This window comes from Balaenoptera acutorostrata, chromosome 5, assembly GCF_949987535.1.
Source record: "Balaenoptera acutorostrata chromosome 5, mBalAcu1.1, whole genome shotgun sequence".
Taxonomy (NCBI): Eukaryota; Metazoa; Chordata; class Mammalia; order Artiodactyla; family Balaenopteridae; genus Balaenoptera; species Balaenoptera acutorostrata.
In genome coordinates this window covers 1,922,472-1,946,859 of record NC_080068.1, presented here as the reverse complement: position 1 = coordinate 1,946,859, position 24,388 = coordinate 1,922,472, and the positions used below count along the sequence as shown (strand labels likewise).

The 24,388-nt window shown below is 38.3% G+C and overlaps 1 protein-coding gene across 12 annotated transcripts in view; it reads right to left on the bottom strand.

The window, feature by feature from the left end:
- The window catches only part of GRIA2 (glutamate ionotropic receptor AMPA type subunit 2), a 164,772-nt gene that overhangs the window by 50,899 nt on the left and 89,485 nt on the right, over positions 1–24,388 (bottom strand). For all 12 annotated transcript variants that reach the window (XR_009008434.1, XR_451179.2, XM_007184152.2 and 9 more), the window contains 3 exons: positions 19,344–19,540; positions 12,843–12,896; positions 8,254–8,415 (listed from right to left, as the gene is read on the bottom strand). Coding sequence is in view for 10 of the 12 variants with exons in the window: in XM_007184152.2 (XP_007184214.1) it covers positions 8,254–8,415; positions 12,843–12,896; positions 19,344–19,540 (413 nt within the window). In the remaining 2 variants the exon portion in view is untranslated. The remainder of the gene's footprint in view (positions 1–8,253; positions 8,416–12,842; positions 12,897–19,343; positions 19,541–24,388) is intronic.

The following is a 24,388-nucleotide window of genomic DNA, read 5'->3' as shown; positions in this document are numbered from 1 at the left end:
GAAGGACGAATAGGTAGAGCCACCTTTAGAGCAGCGGAGATGCTCTGTCTGAAACTATAATAACGAAAGCATGTTACTGTCCGTTTGTTCAAACCCGGAGAATGTACAACAAGAAGAGTGAACAGTAATGTCAACTGTAGACCTTGGGTAGTTACGACGTGCCGATGAAGGTGCGTCAATTCTAACACACGTATCACTCTGTGAGTGGAGTTGATATTGGAGAAGGCTGTGCATGTGTAGGAGAAGAGGATATATGGGAAATGTCTGTACTTTCTGCCCAGTTTTGCTGTGAACCTAAACCTGCTCTACAAAAATAAAGTCTTAATTAGAAAGCTAATAAAAACTCAACACCTTCAGTAAGCACACAAGCTGTATCACATTTCCAAGGGGGAAAAGACAGCTCCACTGGCAGGAAACCACCATTAACATCCTTTTTTATCATTCTCTATGCATAATAAAAATAATTTTTAATACACTAGGGAGAAAGACTCTTGAATGTAAAAAGAATATATTAAAAACAACATATCTTTGCCTAAATTAGCCAGATTGGCTACCGACCCTGACGGAAAATCTTGCTTAAGGACCAAGACTTTTACATTCTGAAACACTAGATTCACTTAGGGATTCAAATTTTCAGCTAAAACGAATCAGATTCATCAAGATAGAAAAAAGATGCTCGAATCAACACAGTGTCTGGCTTTGATCCACCCGTCGGTAGGTAAAGGCTTTTCTTAGAGGCAGATATTTTACTTTGTTCGTTGCATAAGTTCCTCCTCCCTGATGCTCCCCACTTCTTAGGCACCTTCTACCAGGTGAAAGTTCCTTATTTTTTTGTAGTCTATGAACAACAAAACCAATATTTTCCAGGGTAATTTAAGATTTGATTTCAGCAGAGGTGACCTGCTGAAAGTCACTACAATCTTTAAGAGACAGAGGAGCCTCTTGAGGGTCATAAATTTGGCAAAAATTAGAAATGTTAGCATATGCTTTTGCATGCCTAAATTTGCACGTCCCATGATCATGGTATTAGAGATTTGGGAGAAATCTCAGAGATCGTGGACATTTATTCCCTTTGCAGACAAAAAAATGTGGACCTGAGATGAACCCAGATATCCTGCATTATAATTCAAGCAGTGGTAATGTATTTTTATTTTTCATGGTGTAAGGTGTATTTCAATAGCTTAATAAATTATTTTTCAAGTAATTTTTATGAAATATGTAATGTTATCAATATCAAATTTTCAATTTATGGGTTTATTTCAGTCATAAACACACTTTTTAAACCACAAAACATAACGGACTAAACTTGTCAAGGCTCTTTTTTGTTGCGTGTCAAGATACTTTAATGTTCGTTGTAGGACACTACAGTGCACCAGCAGTGGGTTTGGTCAGTTAAAACATTCGAGAAGCAGAATTAATTCTGTGAAGCCACCAGGGCACTATTTAATGCACAGCACTACTTACCGAACTCAAGAAGATTATGCTATTTCCAGACAGGTCTAATAAGTCTCTTAGGATAGCAATTAAGAAAGTTCGAATTGCTGCTTTAAGTCTTTTCCTGAGTAAAACGGGATTCTTGCAGGAAAGCCATGATTTAAGTGGCATACAATGTCAGTCCTGTATTAGGGGTGAATTCCTTGACGCTGGCAGGCCCGGCAGAAACAACTCAAACTAGGTTCAAACTGTCCACTTAAGGTAGAATGGATGGTTACATCTTGCAGGTTGTTGAGACCCCAAAAACCCTGAAAATCCATCTCAAAATAGAAATGTGTGTAAATTAGTTTGGAGATAGTGGCAAATCATCTCTATCATCGGCCTCTTTGTCCACATCTTTTTGAGGAAGGGAAAATGCTCCCTTTAATTGCCCCATTTAAACCCAGGCACCGCGATGGTTCAGGTCTGATTACTACAGAATTTTCTATTTCATCCCGTAAAATAACACGACTTTTCTGCCACGGCTGAGTAAAAGAACACAACAGATGCTAAGGGCAGGAATTTAAACCCCATCCTATAGCAATGATAATTACTTATTTTCTTCTTTCTCTGTGATGATATTTTCAAAGTGTTGCCCTAGTTTTCGCTTTATTCCTCTTCATTTCAGCAAATCTCTGTTCTGTGCCTTCTGTGCAAATCCTGGCATGAGACGAGGGACCAAGAAGACAGAAGGAAGGAAGGAGACTGCTTTTCTGAGTCTTGCTTTCCATCCACAAATTCCTCTCAGCTGAATTTATATTAATACATTATAAATGCACGGTTGTGATTTTTGCGATTATTATTTCTAAAGAAATGGAGAGAACTGGCAACAAATCCATTTATTCTCCCCCCTCCTCAGACCACAACCACCATTCAGACAACTGACAGCCGTTGTCTGCATTGTTCCTGCGTCGCCCTAAAAGCTCTCCTGCCACCAAGTTCTCTTGTCGCCAGGGCAGCCCATAATCTTCCTGTTTCAAAACCGTGGTGATGGCTCTCCTCTAGGGGGTCCCTGCTGCTCTCAGAATGAGACTAAACATTCCTTAGTAGGTCAGCAAGGCACTCAAGATCTGGAGCCTGCATCTTTACAAGTATTTATTTCTCAGAATTCCCCCCAAACACCTCTGTTCAGACTCCAGCCTTACAGAAATATTTGTATTTTCCTTGCACGCCAGACGTTAATTTCTCATTTTCTCTATGGGAAGTTATTGCCCCTTCTTTCTCCTAATACCTACCTCTCCTTCAGGTTTTAAATTCCATATGATTTCCTCAAAGAAGGAAGCCTTTTCTTATGTCTAGAACTGGGGTTAGGAGCCTCTTAAGGGTGTTACCACAGAACTTTTGCTTTCCTCTATCTGTTCATTCAGAAAGCCTTTACTGAATATGTGCTCTGTGTCAGGCCTTATTCTAGGAGCCTGGGAGCAAACAAAATCAGTGAAGAAACAAACACCAACAAAAAATCCCTGCCCCCATGTCACTTACTTTCAAGATGGAGGAGACAATTAACAAGGTAATGAATAAATTCATTATAAATACAGTACACTAGGAGCTGTTAAAGGGAAAAATACGAAAAAGCTGGAGCAGGGAAGGGGGATGGAACACACCCTAATGGGTGGGAGATTGCAAGCTTAAATAGAGAATGTGCTTCTGGGGTCGTTAAGGAGATGGAACCTGAACAAAGAACTACAGAGGGCAGGAGGCTTAGCCTTGCAGATGCTAAGGGCAGAAGAGTCCAGAAGAGGACAGAGCCAGTGCAAAGGCCCTGAAGTGGGAACATGTCTCCCGTGCTTAAAAAACGGCAGAATGATACGTGCACCCCAATGTCCACAGCAGCTCTATTTACAACAGCAAAGACGTGGAAACCACCTAAGTGCCCACCGACAGACGACTGGATAAAGAAGATGTGGTACATATATACAATGGAATATTACTCAGCCATAGAAAGAATGAAATAATGCCATCTACAGCAACATGGATGGACCTAGAGATCATCATACTAAGTGAAGTAAGTCAGACAGAGGAGGACAAATACCGTATCATATCACCTCTATGTGGAATCTATAAAAAGGGTACAAATGAACTTATTTGTAAAACAGAAATATATTCACAGATGTAGAAAACACACATATGGTTACCAGGCAGTGACGGGGGGGATAAACTGGGAGATTGGGATTGATATATACACACTACTACATATAAAACAGATCACTAGTAAGAACCTGCTGTAGAGTACAGGGAACTCTACTCAATACTCTGTAATGACCTATATGGGGAAAGAACCTAAAACAGAGTGGATCTATGTATCTGTATAACTGAGTCACTTTGCTGTGCACCTGACACTAACACAACATTGCACATCAGCTATAGTCCAATAAAAATTTAAAAAAAAGAACTGGCAGAAAGGCCACCGAAGCTGAAGCAGAGGGAGTGAGGGGGGAGCCCGAGAGAGGAAGGCGGAGCATGTAGGGCTTCGTGGCCAGTGGGGTGAGTCTGGCTTGCACTGCTGTGGTGTGAATGGCCACGGGGCTGGGGGGCTGGAGAGCAGCAGGGACATAATGTAATTTACATTTTAAAAGGACCGCAAGCATGGGAGAGAGAGGGGTCAGTAAGGAGGCAGGGAACCCCGTCTAGGAGATCACTGCAGTCACCCGGCAGCAGGGCCATGGGGGCTGGATTTAGGGTGGGTGCAGAGGAGGCGTAGTGTTTCCTGACAGACTGGATGTGGGCCACCGGGCAAGAGAGGACTCCGGGACACTTGCAAGTCCTTGGCTGAAGGAACAGCTGAAAAGATGGCGTTGCCATCAACTGAGAGGGAAGGGTTGTTGTAGGAATAGTTTTTCAGGGGATGAAGGGGGAGCAGAGGTGGAAATCAGAAGTTGACAATGCGTTGATATTCACGCGTCAGTAAGACAACTTCCACCAAAGTTAATACAAGGTGATTGCTGGTTTCTAGCCGGAAGACGATCAACCCCTTGAAGACTGGAACTTTGTCTTTTCTCTGACACCTAGAACAGTGACCGTTTGCAGAGTAAAAACTCAGTAAAATGTATAATGAATTGATGAATGAATAAGTGAATACTGCCCCAAGTTAGCACATTAGTGAAAGAGAGTCAGATTTTAAATCACTAGAGTTATTTTTGGTACAGGATATAAGAATGAAGAAATTTAACATTTGCAATTTATATTCGGTGGTTATTAAAATATGTTAAATATTGAAACACATAAGGTTTTACTTGTATTTATTGAATAAGATTGATTTTAATTAGGAAGCTGTGGAAGCTGCATTAACTTTCAAGGAAGACTAGCAGTCTTAAATAATTATTAATTTAATAGTCCCACAACTTGATATAAGTTATATAATTTCCAATGCCTAACCACGGAGAGGATTTGATGTAATGAATTATATTTTTACAGGCTTTCATGCCTATAGCATAAGTTTATGATTTAAATTATCTAGCAACATACCTGATACAGTCAATGACCCAAAAGACAATGTAAAAAGAGATGACCGCATTTGAGATGATTTCGCTTGGACAGATGATATGTGCTTGTTTGTATTAGGAAATGGTATATCGTTCCCTATCTAGTTTTTCTTCCTTTCTTCTGCCCATGAAACAATCATGAGAGAAACAATCATGAAAGTCCTGTCTTGGAATTACTCTTTACACCTGTTGACAACTCACTCCTCCCGATTTCCTGGACCTGTTATGCTGCTGCATGGCCTTGAGCCTCTTTCCCAAGCCCCCTCCCACACTTTTCCTCCTGCTCAACCAAGGGCAAAGCCCTGCTCAGGAGTCCTACCTCTGGAAAGCCTTCTGACCGTACTGTCCTAATCACGTGTAGGAGCTGCCACAATTTACATGTATCACTCTCTATTATATTGGCTTACTGGCACGTTTGTATCTTCCATAAGACTTTGGATTATCAAAGGCAAGAGTCGTTTTTTAAAAATATATTGAGTTCCCAGCTGTCTAGTACATGAGCAATATGCCTCTGTGTTAGGATGAACTCCCACCCAAAGGCAAGTCCTCCACACAGATTTTCAGTACTTTTTATCAAGCTTCAAAGACCATGTATCTCCTATTGGCACCTATGTTTCCAAAGCTGTGCTCAGTAAGTCTTTGTAAATGTTGTTCAATGTTTGAGCTGAGGGTCAAAAAGTGACTGAGAGCCTACTTTCTGAGGGGTGGAGCGTGAAGTAGAAAAGAACAGCTTTACTGCTTTGCCAGGCAAAGGGGGACACGGCAGGCTCGTGCCCTGAAAAACTGTGTGTCCCAACCCGGCAGGATCTGGTGAGGAGTTCTGTAGCAATGGTTCCAGGGCGGGGTTGCCGATAAGGACCAGGGTGTGTGCAGGGCCTCTAGGACCTTCCCTGAGTTCCAACCGGCAGGTTCAAACAGCTGCTAATCAGGGAAGGGAGGGGATGCAGAGACAAGGGAGGGGCAATCAGGGAACAACAGTGTAGCCTTGGGGCAGGGTCCTTGTACTACCTCAAGGGATACACAGCTCATGGAAGAGGCTGTGTTTTGTTTTGTTTTGTTTTTAACATTTTATTGGAGTATAATTGCTTTACAGTGGTGTGTTAGTTTCTGCTTTATAACAAAGTGAATCATCTATACGTATACATATATCCCCATATCTCCTCCCTCTTGTGTCTCCCTCCCACCTTCCCTATCCCACCCCTCTAGGTGGTCACAAAGCACCGAGCTGATCTCCCTGTGCTACGCGGCATACCGTATGCTAACACACATATATGGAATTAAAAAAAAAAAAGTTCTGAAGAACCTAGGGGCAAGACGGGAATAAAGACACAGACCTACTAGAGAGGCTGTGTTTTTAAACTTTTAAGCCTATGCTCTTTGCGGCGCCCCATAAGGAAGGGCCATCACGATTTTTCTGAAACTTGTCAGAAGAAGCCAAAACGGAGCCGCTCTGGAGGGAAATGTTACAGCCAGAAGGGAGCAAAGAAAGGTCACCAACAGAGTGAACTCTGGTGCTAGGTCTTAGCAAAAACGTTAGCAGAATGCATCGCCAAAGATCTCTAATCCCCTAAATCCGCTTGCGCTTTGATGCATAGCACGTGAACTTTAATAACGATATGACTTCCATGAGAAAAAACTCATCTCCTTTTGCTTTCCTCCTTCTCACAGCCAGCAGCAGTGGAAGGCCACACGATGACGAGCAGAGGAACATCAGTCCCGTCTGAGGGTGAATGCCACACGCGCGCTTCATCAGAGAACTTAACGGGCACCACATCTGGATGCCGGGAAGCCTGCAATCCCAGGGGATGTGGTCCTCAGTCAGACCCCTGCTGAACACAGGCGGAGACAGACACTGATGGGGGTCCCCTCCCTGCTAAGCAGCCCTGTTAAATGGTGGCATGCCCACACGCCCTCAAGCCCTTTATAAATGTACACGTGCTGAATCTCAGTCAAGGTCACCCAACAAGGAGTCACCTACTTTAGAGAAAAAATTAGCTCTGGGCTATGCTTTAACATCCTATGGGATGCTTTCCTAAATTTGACATTGAATTAATAGGATCCATTTACACACCCCAAAGTAGAAAACTTTAAAGCTTCTAATTCTTATCTAGCACCAGTCTCACAGCCAGACGCAAATTTAAAGCCAAACATATCTGTTTTTTCAATTTGTGCAGAAAAAAACAACATCAACAAAACTTCTCCAGGATGTATGTATGTACACAACTATGAGAGCAACTGAAATGACACTGTCCCTGACTGGTTCTTGCACAACCTGCATTATAATACACAGATAAACAGATCACTATACATTTGACACTATTCTGCAGCTTTTATTTTTCATAAACCTGGTCGCAAAAAGTGAACACGATCTCATCTCACTCACTCTTCCTCCCTCAGGTTTTACTCTTATCTCTGCTCTCAATCAGGTGACAAACAGAAGAAAAAGAAAACCCTTCCTATCAACAGCAGAAATATGTCATATTTGGAGGTAAATATATGCATGTATGTATATACACAATAAAGTACACTGAATAAACCAGTGAAGACCTCAAGGTGTCCAGACCCACAGAGAATAGAAGATGAGTCTGGGTAGTGCTTATTACAGAGTAGTGCATGGCATTTAGCATTCAAAGTTTCTTTGATTACATAAATCATTATATTTATTTTGTTAATTATGAAAACAAATTGAGACTTTTATCTTCTTCTAAGGCGTCCCAGAGAACAGGCTACTCACCAGCAGTTAGATAGAGATAGAGATGAGGGTGGAGGTGGAGGTGGAGATGGAGGTGAAGGGGGAGGGGGAGGGGAGGGGGAAGGGAGAGGGAGGGGAGGGGAGGGGGGAGGGGGAGGTAAAGATGGAGGGGGAGGTAAAGATGGAGGGGGAGGTGGAGGTGGAGATGGAGGTGGAGATGGAGGTGAAGATGGAGGGGGAGGGGGAGGTGGAGATGGAAGTGAAGGGGAGGGGGAGGGGAGGGGAAGGGAAGGGGAGGGGGAGATGGAGGTGAAGATGGAGATGGAGGTGGAGTTAGTGATGGAGGTGGAGTTGGTGATGGAGGTGGAGTTGGTGATGGAGGTGGAGTTGGTGATGGAGGTGAAGATGGAGGTGAAGATGGTGGAGGTGGAGGTGGAAATGGAGATGGAGGTGGGTGTGGAGGTGGAGGTGGGGATGGAGGTGAAGGTGGAGGTGAAGATGGTGGAGACGGAAATGGAAATGGAGATGGAGGTGGGGATGGAAGGGAGGGGGAGGTGGGGATAGACATAGTGATGGAGGTAGAAGTAGATCCCAATAGACATGTACCTTAATTGTCGTCGTGTGTGCTCCGGGGTATTCTTTTTCTTCCAGTGTTGACCATCTTTCTATAAACTTAGATACCATGGAGTCGTCATAGTCCACTATCTGAAATCCAGAGACGTTTGCACCTCCAAACTGAATTTTTAATAGGTCTCCATCGGTAAATCCCTGGACAGAGAACATATTTATGTCATGCTTTCTATTAAGAACCAAATAGAACTTAACGTTAACCAAATAGCTCTATACACTGTGGTTTTACAAATTTCAAAGAACTCATGAGGGAGATAAAAAGCCTATAGTAAATGTTTCATGTATTTTAACAGCCAATATTCTTCCCCAGCACCTAGCCTCATCCTGGTCATAGTGGGTCCTTAATCAATGATTGTTTATTGGTCATACTTACATAAAAGTTCTCTGTATAATTGAGAAATCTTCCAAGGATAAGGACTGGGTTTTATTTACTGTATCTACAACAAAGCACCACCAGATACTTAAACATTAACCTACTTCTCCAAGAGCTACAACATTGTGTGATGATTATTTCTATTTAAATTGTTCATTCTCTCAGGTGATATAAAAACCTTTTAAATGAGAAGAGAAGGTACCAAATGCTTTGTCATTATTTGAGAACAATTAAGCATTTTCACTTTAAGCATGAAACTTAGTTTCTATAAAATGTATTAAATTTTAAAAATCCACTTCTACTGCATTGTTAGAATGAATTCAGTCATTACTAAAATTATCATATAGTGTTTCCACTGATTTCAAATCTTGTGCTGCCATAAATTATATCTCAGTTTGGGAGTACACTGCCTGACAGATGAAATCACAATTTTAAAAAGTCACAATTATAAATATTTTCATCTTATACACCTATTCCTTATTATCACACAGAAGAATTAGAAATACTTTGACTAAAATATGAGAGCCCTTTCTTTGTTGTTGATATTAAAAATATAGTTTAATATTATTTGTGTGGAGAAGGATAATTACTCTGTTATTGGTTCATATTTTTGCTTTTTCTTTTTAGCAAATAAAGCAAATAGAGGAAAAGGTATATAACAAAAATCATAGATTTTCTGTTCTGACCCACGCATGCCTCAGTTAAGCTGCTTCAAAACGATCAATTTCGGTAATTTTTGTTTTTCGTGTATTTACCTCTGTAATTCTGCATGACACATTTTTGCTCTTCTTTCCTAACTTACCCATGTTAGATTTTCTTCTTCAGTTTATACTTGTGCCAGATGAGTATGTAAGTCTCATAAGCAAACCATCTATCTCCTCAGCCATTTCAATGTTCACTGTTTTCACAGTTAGAATTCTGTTTTTCAGAGCAAAGCCAAATAGTGTTCTTGGATTGCATTTTCCTTCTTGAATGGTACTTTATTCTAATGTTAATGATTGCTTCATTGTTTTCACTACTAGAGCTTTCTCTATACCTATTCTTATTTTTTTTCCAGTTGCTCCATGTAAAAATTTTCATGTTTATATGGGTAAAGCTTTTTTCGAATAAAATATTGAAACATATCAAGTCATCTATCTTTTCCCCTGCCTCTTGGAGCCTTCCACCTTAACGCTGCAATCTGAATGGTTCCTCTTTCATCCGCTCTGCAATTGTTCTCCTGAAATGCCCCTTCCCCTCTTTTCTGAGTAGCTTCTCTGTTTCCTCCATCACTTTTCTCTCCTGTTTTACTCCTTTCTTCAGCTAGAGCCCTCAGGAGTCTCCTGAGACACGTGGAGGTACCTTTTCTGAGACACTGAATGTCTGTAAATACCTTTGTTTTCTCTGACACTTGACTGGTATTTTGGCTGGGTATAGAATTTTAAGTTGAAACCTTGATCATCTGAAGGCATTGTTCTACGGATTTACTGTTTCTACTGAAAAATACAATAGCACTATTTCTAATTATTTTTTGTCTGTGACCTGCTTCATACTCCTTCCAGCTTCCCACCTGTCATAAACGTTAAGATCTTCTATTTATCTCTGAAAGTTCATGGTGATATTTTACGAAAGAAGCCTTTTGTCTTTCCTTATTGTGTGTAGTCAATAGGCAGATTTATGTCATTTAGTACCAGAAATTTTTCTGAATGTTTCTCTGATAATTTCCTTCCCCTGTTTTCACTATGTCTGTTTAGAAGGTTTATTAATAAGACATTGCAACCCCTAGATTAAACGTCTGAGCCCCTCAGTTTTCTCCACATACACCGTTTTTTATTGTATTGTCATTTTGCTACATAATCTGGAAGATTTTCTCAACTTTACCTTCAAACTCATGTAATTTTACTAGTTATTCTAGGAAAAATAAGTTAACTGCCCAGAGCTCTTTCTTGTTCCTTGATTTTTTTTTTATAGCAGCCTTTTCTCCTTTTTATGGATAACATATTTTATCTTATTTCTCTGAAGATATTCTTACAGTTTGAAGCATTTTTCTCCTGATTCCTGCCTGCCTTGTTTCTGTGTACTTGTTTATTTGTATTGCATCCCTCATGGCAAAGACATTTTTCTCAACTGTCTGGTAATGCTTGGCTGTGTAAGAGGAAGATGCTAAAACATTTCTTGGAATTTCTATGTGCACGGGAGGGCTGGTTGATGAGTGAGCGTCACTGTAAGGCAGAGTCAGGTGGGCGGATTGCAGGGCTTTTTGTCTGATTCTGAAGGGCTGAAGAAATGAGAATTGGATCCCTTATGACCGCTTCATTCTTTATCCCCTTTAATGACATATCAGGAACTGAACTATAGCCTGTGTTTGGGGAGCCTAATCAAGCATTCAGCAATTTCTGAAGAAGTAAGTCACTAACAATATCTGAGGATTTTTCTATCTTTTACAACCACTTCCTTTAACACCCATTAGCCACTGGACATGGGAAAAGGGACATTCCCAATCAAGACTTTGGAAGATGAAAGCCCTTCAACTTTGGATGGCATTCTCCAATTTTAAATGTCACTGAAATTTTCAAGTGCCCTAGAGATTCTCAGAAACTGCAGTACTCTACAGATTCTTTGAATTTACTGATTCACTAGAAATTCCATATGGCGAGGATACCAAGTATTCAGAGAAGGAAAAACACAACTTGAATTCAGATAAAATGTTAGGTAGATTTCTCCCTATAGCAGCATGACAGCAGCAAGAACTTGCTTTTATTTTTGAACCTTTTTATGTTGGTCAATCAAACACGTTTCCTTTTTCACAGCATCTAATATCAACTCTCAAATTGATGAACCTCCTTCTGCCATTATTTCTCAATGTCCCAATATAATCTTCTCCATCTGGACATTTTGAAAGATCACAGCTTTCGGTGTGGCTCTGTGCTGTTCATCAATGGCACTCTTTACACAGGGACTGACTGTCCAGGCTGTTCCCTGCACAGAATGTGGTTCTGGAAAGCCTGATTACAGAGCTTCACTTATTTTAACTCTCGCTTCTCTGGTCTGGACTCATTTAGGATCTATAAGCCATATTAAAAGGGTAAGTTCTAAAAAATTATTATAGTGATGAGCCATTTCATTGCCAAACAGGAATTTTATCTTGAACAACCAACTTCTCCTAATATCATGTAGGTTTGAGATTGAATATTCTTTATCACGGGTGCCACTTTCTAGTGAAAACAATATTTATCACTTGTAAGGTTGTGGGTTTTTTAAATCTCTCCATGACGACTGGAAATAATGTCTTGTGATATAACAATCTAATATTCCAGAAGCAACATCATAAATCCTCATCTGTATAAATAGGAAATTTTTCACAGTCCTATAATGCTATTGAGAATACACTCTCATTCTCTGCTTTTGTCGCTCTTTTAATCACCTTTTTTTCTGAGGCTGGGGAGACGGAGCCCTCAGTTGCACAGAATCACACTTGTTTAAAGAACGTAAACCTTTGCAGCACGGGAGCCTCAAGCTCACGTTAATGCCGATCTAAAAACTATTTTGAAAAAAGAAATTTCTAGTGGTAGTTCTAAATTGACTTTGATCATACTTAAGAAGGGAGATACAATTAATCACGGGAATGTTTCAGTATAATCTTAATTTGAGGGGAATCTCAATGAAAAAGTGATCAGCTACAGTTATTCAATTTTCATTGTGTTGCTTACATAGTAAGTAGGAAATCAGACATAAATAATACACAATATATAAATATTCTGGGTATTTCCAGGCTTTATTTTGTACCAAGACATATTCTCACAAATGTGCATTTCAAATATTATAGATACTAAGAACTTTAAAGAAATGGGTAAAGGGTGAAGTTTATAAATTACAGGGACAGTGAGAAACAAGGGTAAATTTGGACACTTAAATTTTATATCTTTTTGAAAATTTTCCCTTAGTTAAAATACACCTTTAACACAAAGTATAAGCTTGTCAAATATTGTTCTATAATTTCTCACATCCTTTATAACAATAGGAAATTGATTAGAAAATATGAAATGGAAAGTAAATCTAAAATGTAACAAATTCAGAAAAATATTGTCACTTCTAATTGATCGATATAATCAAAATATGTTTTTAAAAATACCACTGATAAATGCTGGTCATAATTTTTTTTTGAATTAACAGGCATCTCTATTAAAATAATAAATATCATTAATTCACCTACCAGATTTGCAATGATGTAATGGTACCCTTTAACATGTTTTCCAATGGTAATAACCTAACAAAGATAAAGAAACAAATGTAAGTAATGTAAATGTAAAATTACTTATGTTATGACCTGATTCAGAAAATAAATTTTATCTACTGTGTTTCTTGATAGTCTACAATGAGTCATATTTGATAAAATATAAATGGGTTTTAAAAGACTATTAATAAGCATATAACAGAATTGTTATATAGATCTATAAAATAAAATTCCAATCTTAAGAATCTTGAAATACTTATAGTCTAGTTCAAATGAACATTGTTATTTCTGGTTTAAGGCAGCAAAATATCAGAGAAGCTAATTTTTCTCCACAAATCTAAGTCAAAAATCATGGAACAAGTAGTCATTTGGTAATGCTCACAACAGTTTTGGACATTATTGCATCAACTGGACTCTTCACTGATCTCTATCACTTATGAAGAGAAGTAGGTAAAATGGCCTCGCTGTAGTCCTGGTACTGAGATACTCAAATGTAATTTCTATTTTTAAGAAAATAGTCACACTAACGGAAAACATTAAATGTTATTAAAAATTGAAAAGATTAGATCCCCTCCCTTACTGAACTGTTTTGGTGGCTTCCCATTGCTTTTATTAGCATAATGTAGGAAATCCTTCGCATACTGCGAAGTTCAGGCCCACCTTCTCACTCTCTGTACTAGAGCCACATGGCCCTCTTTTTGTTTCTTTGTGCAAAAAGAGCTTCTTTCCATCACCTCAGGGCTTTCATAGATCCTGTTTCCTCTGCTTGGAAAGTTCCCTCCACACCATACCCTTTGTCTCTTAAGGCACAGTGAATCTCAGCCCAGTGTTACCTCCTAGAAGACTTCCCTCCCTCATCCCAGGCAAAGTCAGATGCTCCAAAGCAACACACTTAGTCAAAGAGCAAGGGGAGGGCCAGATCCTAGAAGGATTCCACCATATGTTACTTTGATAGTACATGGTCACAAATTTGGAAGGGAGTTAGGCTTATCTTAGTTTTTAACTTATTTTTTTGTAACACAACTAAATTGCCTTTTCCAAGAAAATGAATACTCTGTGTTGAAGGGAGAATTTTGAAGAAAAGATGTCCTCCTGAATGAAAAATATATTAATTAGCATCAGCTGAACTGAGACGGTCATGCCCCTCATATTTCCTACTGGCATCTGTTGATTGTGCTTATTGGTCATTCTATTTTCACAATCGTGCATGTTTTACTTCTGGGAATTAAGAAAAAACATAGTATTAATGGTGCTACCAGAAGCAGAAGTAGTTGAGTTTAGTGTTCATTGAGAAAAAGGAGAAATATGAAAAATGGTCTAGCGTTACTTCTCTCTAAGAATTAGTATCAGCCATACCATCATATCTTTGCTTTATGGAGCCATTAGTATTGCATTAACAGTAGTAAATTTATGTTAATTTCTAAATGTTTTTGATGTCTGAGTCCTTTCCCCACCTAATCACAACTAGAAATAAGTGTCTCTAAAGTTTTATTGAACGATAAAATACTCATAGACTAACAGCATTTAATTATATTTCTAAATAAGCAATTATGAATATAAAGTTTCATCTCATCTCCGTTCTCTTGACAGAGTGAGTAAGTCAACAGTGTTTCCTTTTCTTGAAATGTACCTCAACCCCACTTTCTGCCTGGTAAATTCTATTCCTTGAAGGCCTCCCATGATCTCCCAATCGAAATTACTTTCTTCTGCAATTTTTTTCTCATAACATCCTGTTCTGTTCATTCATAGTATGTACCATTACTATAATTGCATATTAATGTAACTATGAAACATCATGGCTATTCACCTTGATAGGCATGCCTGTTCTGTTTAACACTACGTCTTGGATCTCCTGCAGTGCTTGTCTGGTAAACATTAGACACTCAGGCTAATTCACTGAACAAACAATTGGAGGAATCCAAGCCAGCCAGCCAAGTGGTACCCATGTGTGACCCGTTCATACATCTTCCCACCCCTGTTAAGACAGGTACTTCCTCCTGCATGCTCTTAGACCACATTGCATTACAACTTGTAATACTGCAGTGTTTATTATGTGTGTACATTTTCCTTCCCCTTTAAACAATGAATTCAGAAGGTAAAGTCAAGACCCTTACCTTTCTTTGCATCCCTCATTCCAGACACATACAATGTCCTCAATAAATCCACACAGTCACATAATACATTCAAATAAAATATATGTTCAAAATACTGTGTACATTTTGAATGGATGTCCATATGGACATTTATTTAATCACGATCATATATTTGCTACAAAAAATTTCATTCCATGAAATAATGCCATTTGCAGCAACATGGATGGACCTAGAGATTATCATACAAAGTGAAGCAAGTCAGACAGAGAAAGACAAATATTGTATAATATCACTTATATGTGGAATCTAAAATATGAACAAATGAACGTATCTATGAAACAGAAACAGACTCACAGACATAGAGAACAGACATGTGGTTACCAAGGGGAAGAAGGGGTAGGGGAGGGAAGGATTGGGAGTTTGGGATTAGCAGATGCAAACTATTATATAAAGAATGGATAAACAACAAGGTCCTACTGTATACCATAGGGAACTATATTCAATATCCTGTGATAAACCACAATGGAAAAGAATATGAAAAAGAATGTATATATGTGTGTGTGTGTGTATATATATATATATATATATATCTGAGTCACTTTGCAGTACAGTAGAAATTAACACAACATTGTAAATCAACTATGCTTTAATAGAATAAATTTTTAAAAAATTCTATTCCACTCATGCAGCTTAATATTATCAAAACAAACAACCCAATCAAAAAATGGGCAGAAGACCTAAATAGACATTTCTCCAAAGAAGACATACAGATGGCCATGAGGCACATGAAAAGATGTTCACCATTGCTAATTATCAGAGAAATGCAAATCAAAACTACAATGAGCTATCACCTCACACCGATCAGAATGGCCATCATCAAAAAATCCACAAACAATACATGCTGGAGAGGGTGTGGAGAAAAGGGAACCCTCTTGCACTGTTGGCAGGAATGTAAGTTGGTGCAGCCACTATGGAGAACAGTAGGGAGGTTCCTTAAAAAACTAAAAATAGAGCTACCATATGATCCTGCAATCCCACTCCTGGTTATATATCAGGAGAAAATCATGGTCCAAAAGGATACATGCACCCCAATGTTCATTGCAGCACTGTTTACAATAGCCAAGACATGGAAACAACCTAACTGTCCATTGACTAGAGGAATGGGTAAAGAAGATGTGGTACATATATACAATGGAATATTACTCAGCCATTAAAAAAGAATGAAATAATGCCATCTGTAGCAACATGGACAGACCTAGAGATTGTCATACTGAGTGAAGTAAGTCAGATAGAGAAACAGAAATATGGTATGATATCCATACCATAAGTGGATTAACACCATGCACAAAAATAAACTCCAAATGGATTAAAGAATTAAATGTAAGACCAGACACTATAAAACTCTTAGAGGAATACTTAGGAAGAACACTCTTTGACATAAACCACAGCAAGATCTTTTTTGACCCACCTTCTAGAGTAAAGGAAATAAAAACAAAAATAAACAAATGGGACTTAATTAAACTTAAAAGCTTTTGCAGAGCAAAGGAAACCATAAACAAGACAAAAAGACAACCCTCAGAATGGGAGAAAATATTTGCAAATGAAACAACAGACAAAGGGCTAATCTCCAAAATATACAAACAGCTCATGGAGCTCAATATCAAAAAAACAAATAATCCAGTTAAAAAATGGGTGGAAGACCTAAATAGACATTTCACCAAGGAAGACATATAGATGGCCACGAGGCACATGAAAAGATGCTCAACATCACTAATTATTAGAGAAATGCAAATCAAAACTACAATGAGGTATCACCTCATGCCAGTGAGAATGGCCATTATCAAAAAATCTACAAACAATAAATGCTGGAGAGGGTGTGGAGAAAAGGGAACCCTCCTGCACTGTTGGTGGGACTGTAAATTGATACAGCCACCATGGAGAACAGTATGGAAATTCCTTAAAAAACTAAAAATAGAACTACCATAGACCCAGCAATCCCACTACTGGGCATATACCTTGAGAAAACTATAATTCAAAAAGAGTCACATACCACAATGTTCATTGCAGCACTATTTACAGTAGCCAGGACATGGAAGCAACCTAAGTGTCCATCATCAGATGAATGGATAAAGAAGATGTGGTACATATACACAATGGAATATTCCTCAGCCATAAAAGGAAACAAAACTGAGTTATTTGTAGTGAGGTGGATGGACCTAGAGATTATCATACAGAGTGAAGTAAGTCAGAAAGAGAGAAACAAATACCATATGCTAACACATATATGGCATCTAAAAAACAAAAACAAAAATGGTTCTGAAGAACCTAGGGGCAAGACAGGAATAAAGACGCAGATGTAGGGAATGGACTTGAGGACACAGGGAGGGGGAAGGGTAAGCTGGGACGAAGTGAGAGAGTGTCATGGACATATATACACTACCACATGTAAAATAGATAGCTAGTGGGAAGCAGCCGCATAGCACAGGGAGATCAGCTCGGTGCTTTGTGACCACCTAGAGGGGTGGGATAGGGAGGGTGGGAGGGAGATGCAAGAGGGATGGGATATGGGGATATATGTATATGTATAGCTGATTCACTTCGTTATACAGCAGAAACTAACACAGTATTGTGAAGCAATTATATTCCATTAAAGATCTATTAAAAAAATAAAAAAATAAAATGGATAACCAACAAAGACCTACTGTATAGTACAGGGAACTCTGCTCAGTGTTATGTAACAACCTAAATGGGAAAATTATTTGAAAAAGAATAGATACATGTATATGTATAACTGAATCACTTTGTTGTACACCTGAAACTATCACAACATTTTTAATCAGCTATACTCCAATATAAAATAAAAAGTTTAAAAAAAAAGATTAAAAAAAATTCCATTCCATATATTCCCAGTTTCTCTCATAGTTTCTCTCTTCTAGTTTTGGAAAGAATTATTTTCATATAGGCTTTCAGTAACTTGTATTATGATGAGTCATGAATACCTAAATTTTTAAAACAAAGACTAGCAACTATTATCAAAATTCAGTTTTAATGAGAATCTCCTCAGAAATTCAAATGAGTTGTTAGGTTCACATTTGAACGAGAGGCTTTCAGGTTAAAAACAATCCCAGCTTCATCTCCCGAGACAAGAATCAAGACTGTTCTACTGAAATGTTGACCTCTCTGACATAAAACATTTAGTTTGTTGTCATAACAAGCTAGTTTTATTCAGTTATTCACTATTTCATGAGAGATCCATTTTGTATATCTTAGGCCCCGTATTAATGTATAACAATTAAGGGTTCATCAAGGTTTATGTTTGCAAAATGCTTTGTTTTACAGATTAATGAATCTAATTTTCTCCTCAAAGCCTAAGAAGGGCCAAGATATGCATACTTAATTGTGTATTTTTCGTCCAATCCTATATTATTCCAAGGAATAATTTTATATACATACATTTATGTAGGTAAGTGACATACATAAATGTATAACATACATATATAATTATTCCAAGGAAAATATTATAAACGTACATTTTCAGCTGGAAAAGAAGCAGATACCAGTGGAGAAGACCTTAGGCAGTAAACCCTGATGCTTTTTACCACCAGCTCTGGTCACCTACCCTATCTGCATAACATAGCGGATTTTATTTCTATCGTGTGGAAATCACCGTCCCATCCTGAAAGATCTTAAAAGGAAGCAAGGTGATGTGGTGAGCACAGATATCTCTGGTATCATATTATTCTTTAAAATATTGCACATTAATACATCTAGTTTACTTTTCAAGCAGCAAGGACTGCATATATCACTCCTACATATTTTATTTTCATAGATTAATAGTTTCACAGTGACACAAAACCTACCTACTTAGGAGGAAAAAAATTACTTCTTGGAAGAATAAATACATGCTTTTTCTGAAGACCGAAATCCACTCAGACAACAATCCAGGTTGAGCACACCACACTACATCCCGATGTTTCAAGTACTCCACGTCTTGCCAAAGAATCCATGAATTACTCACTTTTGCCTTAGGACCCAGACTTATTTTCACTGAATGCCTGCCTATTTCTTTCTCTCGTAACAGTTCAAAAGAACTGAATTTTAAATTTCCACTTCGAAATATCAACATTTAGGGCAGCACGATAGACCACACGATCAGGACCTGTATATCGCATACAGGTAATGGTTAGTGTGGCGTTCCAGCACCACTGGGGACGCCCTGCTGTTGCTAAGTGAAGCCCCGGAGGAGGTCACGGCTGATCCCTGCCGGGTCCCCCACGGGCCCCGGGGACACCTGCTGCTCAAGCGCCGCCCCGAAACGCTCGCTGCACACGCCGGGGCCGCACGCACGCGCTCGGCCGGGCGCCCTAGGAAACAGGCAGGAGCCAACCTGGTCCACGATGTCGTTGACTTTGTCCCTCTCGCAGTCCAGGATGACACGCCGCTCCTTTTTGAGCTCCAGGTCCTGGAAGAGCGAGCGGTAGGTCTCGTCCTTCTTGTCGTTGTTGATGTTCCCCACGTTGATGGCCGTCACCTGCCACTTCTTTTCGGCAGCGGAATCCAGCACCGCCTGCAGGGTGGACAAGCCTAGGAAAGCAGAGAGACACGGGGCCTGATGGCAAAGGGCTCAAAGCAGAGAGACACGGGGCCTGATGGTGGCAAAAGGCTCGGCTCGCGGGGAAGCGCGCCGCGAGACGGACGCTGCATCTGGAAAGCCGCCACTTTTCTGCAACGAGGGGCTGCTGGCGCCTCTACAAGGCTACAGCTGTGACCCTTAGCAACACCCACTCGTTGCCATTTCACATCAAGAACTCTTGCCTCTACCTGGGAAAACGGTACCCCCTTCATTCCGGCTTCTCAGCTGTTTTCTTTTGGACATTACCAAAGCGTGATGTTTTAATACCTCTGGGGTTTGGGGTTTTTTTGTTTGTTTGTTTGGCCACACCGTGCAGCTTGAGGGATGTTAGTTCCCCAACCAGGAACTGACCCCGTGCCCTCTGCAGTGAAAATGCCTAGTCCTAACCACTGCACCGCCAGGAAATTCCCTACCCCTGGTTTTAATGAAATCAAAGGACATCCATTCTTTCCTGTATAGAATAGAAAAAAATATTTCTTTATATATGACACGCTATCATTTCCCATTATTATCCTGAAGACGTTGAGTCCATTTTCAGTGAGGTGAATCTATGTGGGTCTACGTGAGTCTAAAAACCAATCATCTCTGAAGCTGCTCGATTTCCTCCTATCGTTTTCTGGTCGGCAGTTGTTGTTATTTTTTCTTTTTTCCTCAGCCTCTGTTATATCATTTTTGTTACTGGGACTAATCCTGTAGAAATTAAATGTTCACCTATTAACCACATGGTAGCAGTTAGTTTACTAGCACAGATTGGTTACATTTACTTAACTTTCCAAATGTGAGACCACTTTACTCATCATTAGTAACTTTGTTTATAGCATCATGCGACTTAGGTCATATCGAAAAATTGTATTTTTATTTTTAATTGTTCACACATTGCGTCATATGTAGGATTGGGAGGGAAAACAACTTGGGAACATCTTTCCTAAAGTTCATGCTGCAGTTTAGCACTTGCAAAACTAGTATATAGACTTGTCTTCCATGTCACTTCAACTCTTCACAGCCAACCCAAATTCATCATTTCTATGAATAGCTTAATGAACAACAAAAATCAAGGCTCCAAAAAGAATTCAGGACTCATCACATCATCTTCTTTATTCCAGAAAGGCAAGAATATTGGACCCTTTTTACCCATAAAATCTGGGGTTTCCCTAATGTGAACACATGACTCTAGAAGCTTTATTCATGTACTAAACTTTATTGAAATCTATTTACCACAGCAAAAAATATGCGTATCCTAAATGTTGTTGAAAATTACCTGAACCTGGAAAATATCATTAAAATCTTCATTGATTCCATATTGCCAAGGGTATATAAGATGAGCCTAGAACACCTTGTGACCCCCCAAAGCAAGAAGCTCTCCACAACTATCAGCCTCGTGTCCAAAGACCCAGGAGAAATTTGATGAGAATCACTTTAATCAGAGATGACGCAGCTGGAATAGCAATAAGAATAATAACTGCAAAAGACTTAAATACATACATTTCCTAATCCATAGATTAGTAATGACATTTAAGAAAAATATTTGATCGCCTTTGATGAATGCTAAGGAGCCAAGTTATTATTTTGAAAACTGGTAAATAAAGGTAAAGAAACAAGCATTTTCCCGCCTTTCCTATATGAACTCTACTCAGGGTAATCGTTAATTAAGGGAGGGCTTTTTGTTTTTTTGGCTTTTTTTGGAAAAACTCCAGCTAATCAATGATGAACGAATATAGATTCAGAATTACAACCAATCTTGTAACACCTTATGAATTAATGAATCAAGGCAAGAATCGTTAACTGCTGCTCACAAAACCAAAAGAGAGATGCGTAGACGTTACGTGCCTTCAAATGGGGATACTCAACACCACCTATGAGGTATTGATGCCAAGAAGTGAACATGACTCTCGGCAAGGATCTAGATCTAATCACCCTTTTGTAACGAATATATGGCATGGAGGAATAAGCCAATCAAAGCCCAGACTGTGGGAAACTCTACATCACCTTATAAAAGCCTAAAGAGATATGCTAACCAACTGGATATACGGACCTCGCTTTTATCCTGATTCAAACAAACTGTGAAAAAAAAATAGATGATGCTAGTAATGAATTACTGTTAACTTGTCTATATACGATAATGATATTGTGGTTATATTTAAACCAAGAGAATTGTTCTTTCAAAATATAAACTGAAATATTTACAGCTGAAATAACAGGATGTCAGGTATTTGCTTCAAAATAATTGTGAGGGGCAGAAGGATAGAGATAAAACAAGACTCCTCTTACCCATCATTAATAAAGCTGGCTTAAGTGTCCTTGGAGGTCTTCACGTTATTCTGTCCATGTTGTTATTTAAAATATTTCATAATGAAAATTGAAAATAAATACTTTTGTTTCAAATTGAAAAGTCGAACAATACATTAAACTTAAAATGAATTTTGTGGGGGTTTTTTGGGCAAAACAACAAAATTAGTTTCCTCCATCCAGTCTTGTAACAAAAAATATAGGGTACTCAAGAATTACTCAAGGGAAAACTTAAACAGAGACCACATGCCATTGTAAAAAATCTATTAATGATAAAACTTCTTTTAAAAACTTTGCAGATCACCTATGATTTCCGTTCACTGTAAGTAAATTAAATCCTTCCAGGATGCATTTCAAATCCTCTTCCTGTTTTTCATCATCAGTGAAGATAGAACCAAAGTTGATCATCATGGTCAACTCAATAGCTATCAATGTGCTTGAAAACACTTATTAAGTTTATTCAGTTTTCTTTCCAAGTAGGAAAAAAAGCTCATTTTCTAAAACTTTTCCACTGTCAAGGTCCTACTTTTCCACATTCCAGTCATGATGTGACTCTTCCTTGTCACCTCTTTAAAACAACACATCCATGGGTGGTGTTCTACATACTACATATTACCATACAGCACTTATACGTGAGCTTCCTTTCTTCTAGGCAATAAATTATTTCATGTTGCTTTCATTTAATTATGAACTTTACCACATACTAAGTTAAAGTTTCATGTGGTGATGTTGTTGATATTCTGTCCTATCCTTCAACATACATAACAAGAAATTTTAAATATAAATGCCAATGTGTAAATGAATCTCAAGTGATATTTCTAAACCTAACATTTATTGGCAGTTCACCTTGTCCAAAATTTGGAGAGGATATATATATATAAAATCAATAAAAATGCATTTAAAGAGATAGCTGATTCAAACTCATCCATTTTATGTATCAAAAAATAACTCACAGTTGGTGTGGATTCTGTTATTAAAACTCTTAGAATTAATATTTTGTAACCTATGAAACCTAAAAAAAATACATCCATTTATTAAGATGCTAAACTGCCCAAGTGGTACGTAATCAGATGATGAATTTAGTTCCATCAGAAGACAGAGTATTATTCAGTTATCTCCTAAGGACAGCCAGAAATAATTCACAAACCATGGCGTGATCTGTCTCACATTTTGAAGAGACTGCTGTCCCATGCTTATTAATCAATATTCTCAGATTTGTTTTTTTTTAGTAGTAGCAACTGACCTCTCAAATACTTTCTCAACTTGATCTGCCCTTTTCCTACAACTAAGAGTTTTGTATTATGTCTGGTTAGTTTAAAACTAATAGATCATTTTAAAATTTTAAAAAATCACTGAAAATACATATCACAAATATTATGGTGAAATTAAATTATTCATACACAACACAAATTGATGCTCTTAGTCTCTTGGTAACATATTCCAATTAGGAGAGAAAGTATTACCTCTTTCCCTTCCACACAAACTAGCCTAGAAATATCTTTATAAATACACTCATCCCTTAATTCAGAATATAAACTTGTATGGACATTGGGAATTCTATATAAGAATGGGTTTGTTTAAAAACATTAGTAGCTGGTTATTCAACTCTAATACCTGTACCACTAAATCAGGACATTTAAATCCTGGTTTAATTTCTTATTATTTTATTGCTTATGACAAAGAGAACTTGAGATATACTGTTGTTCATCTACAAATAGAAAAAGAATTTGGAAAATTAACTGCTCTTCCTAAGAAATATATTTAAAATATGCTCTGAAAAACCTCAAGAATATTACAGGAGTATAAAATTAAGTTCTACACTCTACTAAATGCTCAGACTTCTGGATAAAATAAAGAATAGCTAAAGTACTGCTACTTACTTCTGTATTATATTACTTCTTCGTGTGCCTAATTGTTGCTGGACTAGTTACAGCTGTATACCCTATTTATAAGCTGACACTCTCCCTAAAGCTCTCTCCAAGTATTACTATCAGTAGTTCACAGTCGCATCTTAAGTTAGTGCTCCTAAGCCTGTGACACAGTTACAAAAAACCTTCAGCCCCGAAACAGGTGAAGTCTAAATGCCTTAGTTTGCACATTAATAGGTGGAATTAAAATTGACTACTGCATATAGGTATATTTCATTCAGACCATGTCTTTCTTCTTGAAAATATTTTTTGTTCCATTTAAAATTCACAGCCCTTATTCATCTTTCAGGCACAGAAATGAATATTTTATGATCACTAAATCACAGCAGCATGCCTAGGCCAGATTAGATTAACATATATTTCCCTCATTGACTTTCTCAGGAACATCATAAAAGCAATTTATAATCTGGAAGCATTTTTATTCTAGGCATGATGCCTTTTTTGGAACTGGAATCAATGTGCCTTTCCTTCAGGGGACAAATAGTGTGGTTCAAAATTAAAACCAAGTTATAAAAGCATTAGTTCTGGTTTTACCAACTGTCTACAGAAATGTATGACCTTACCTTATTAACATTGACCCAATAA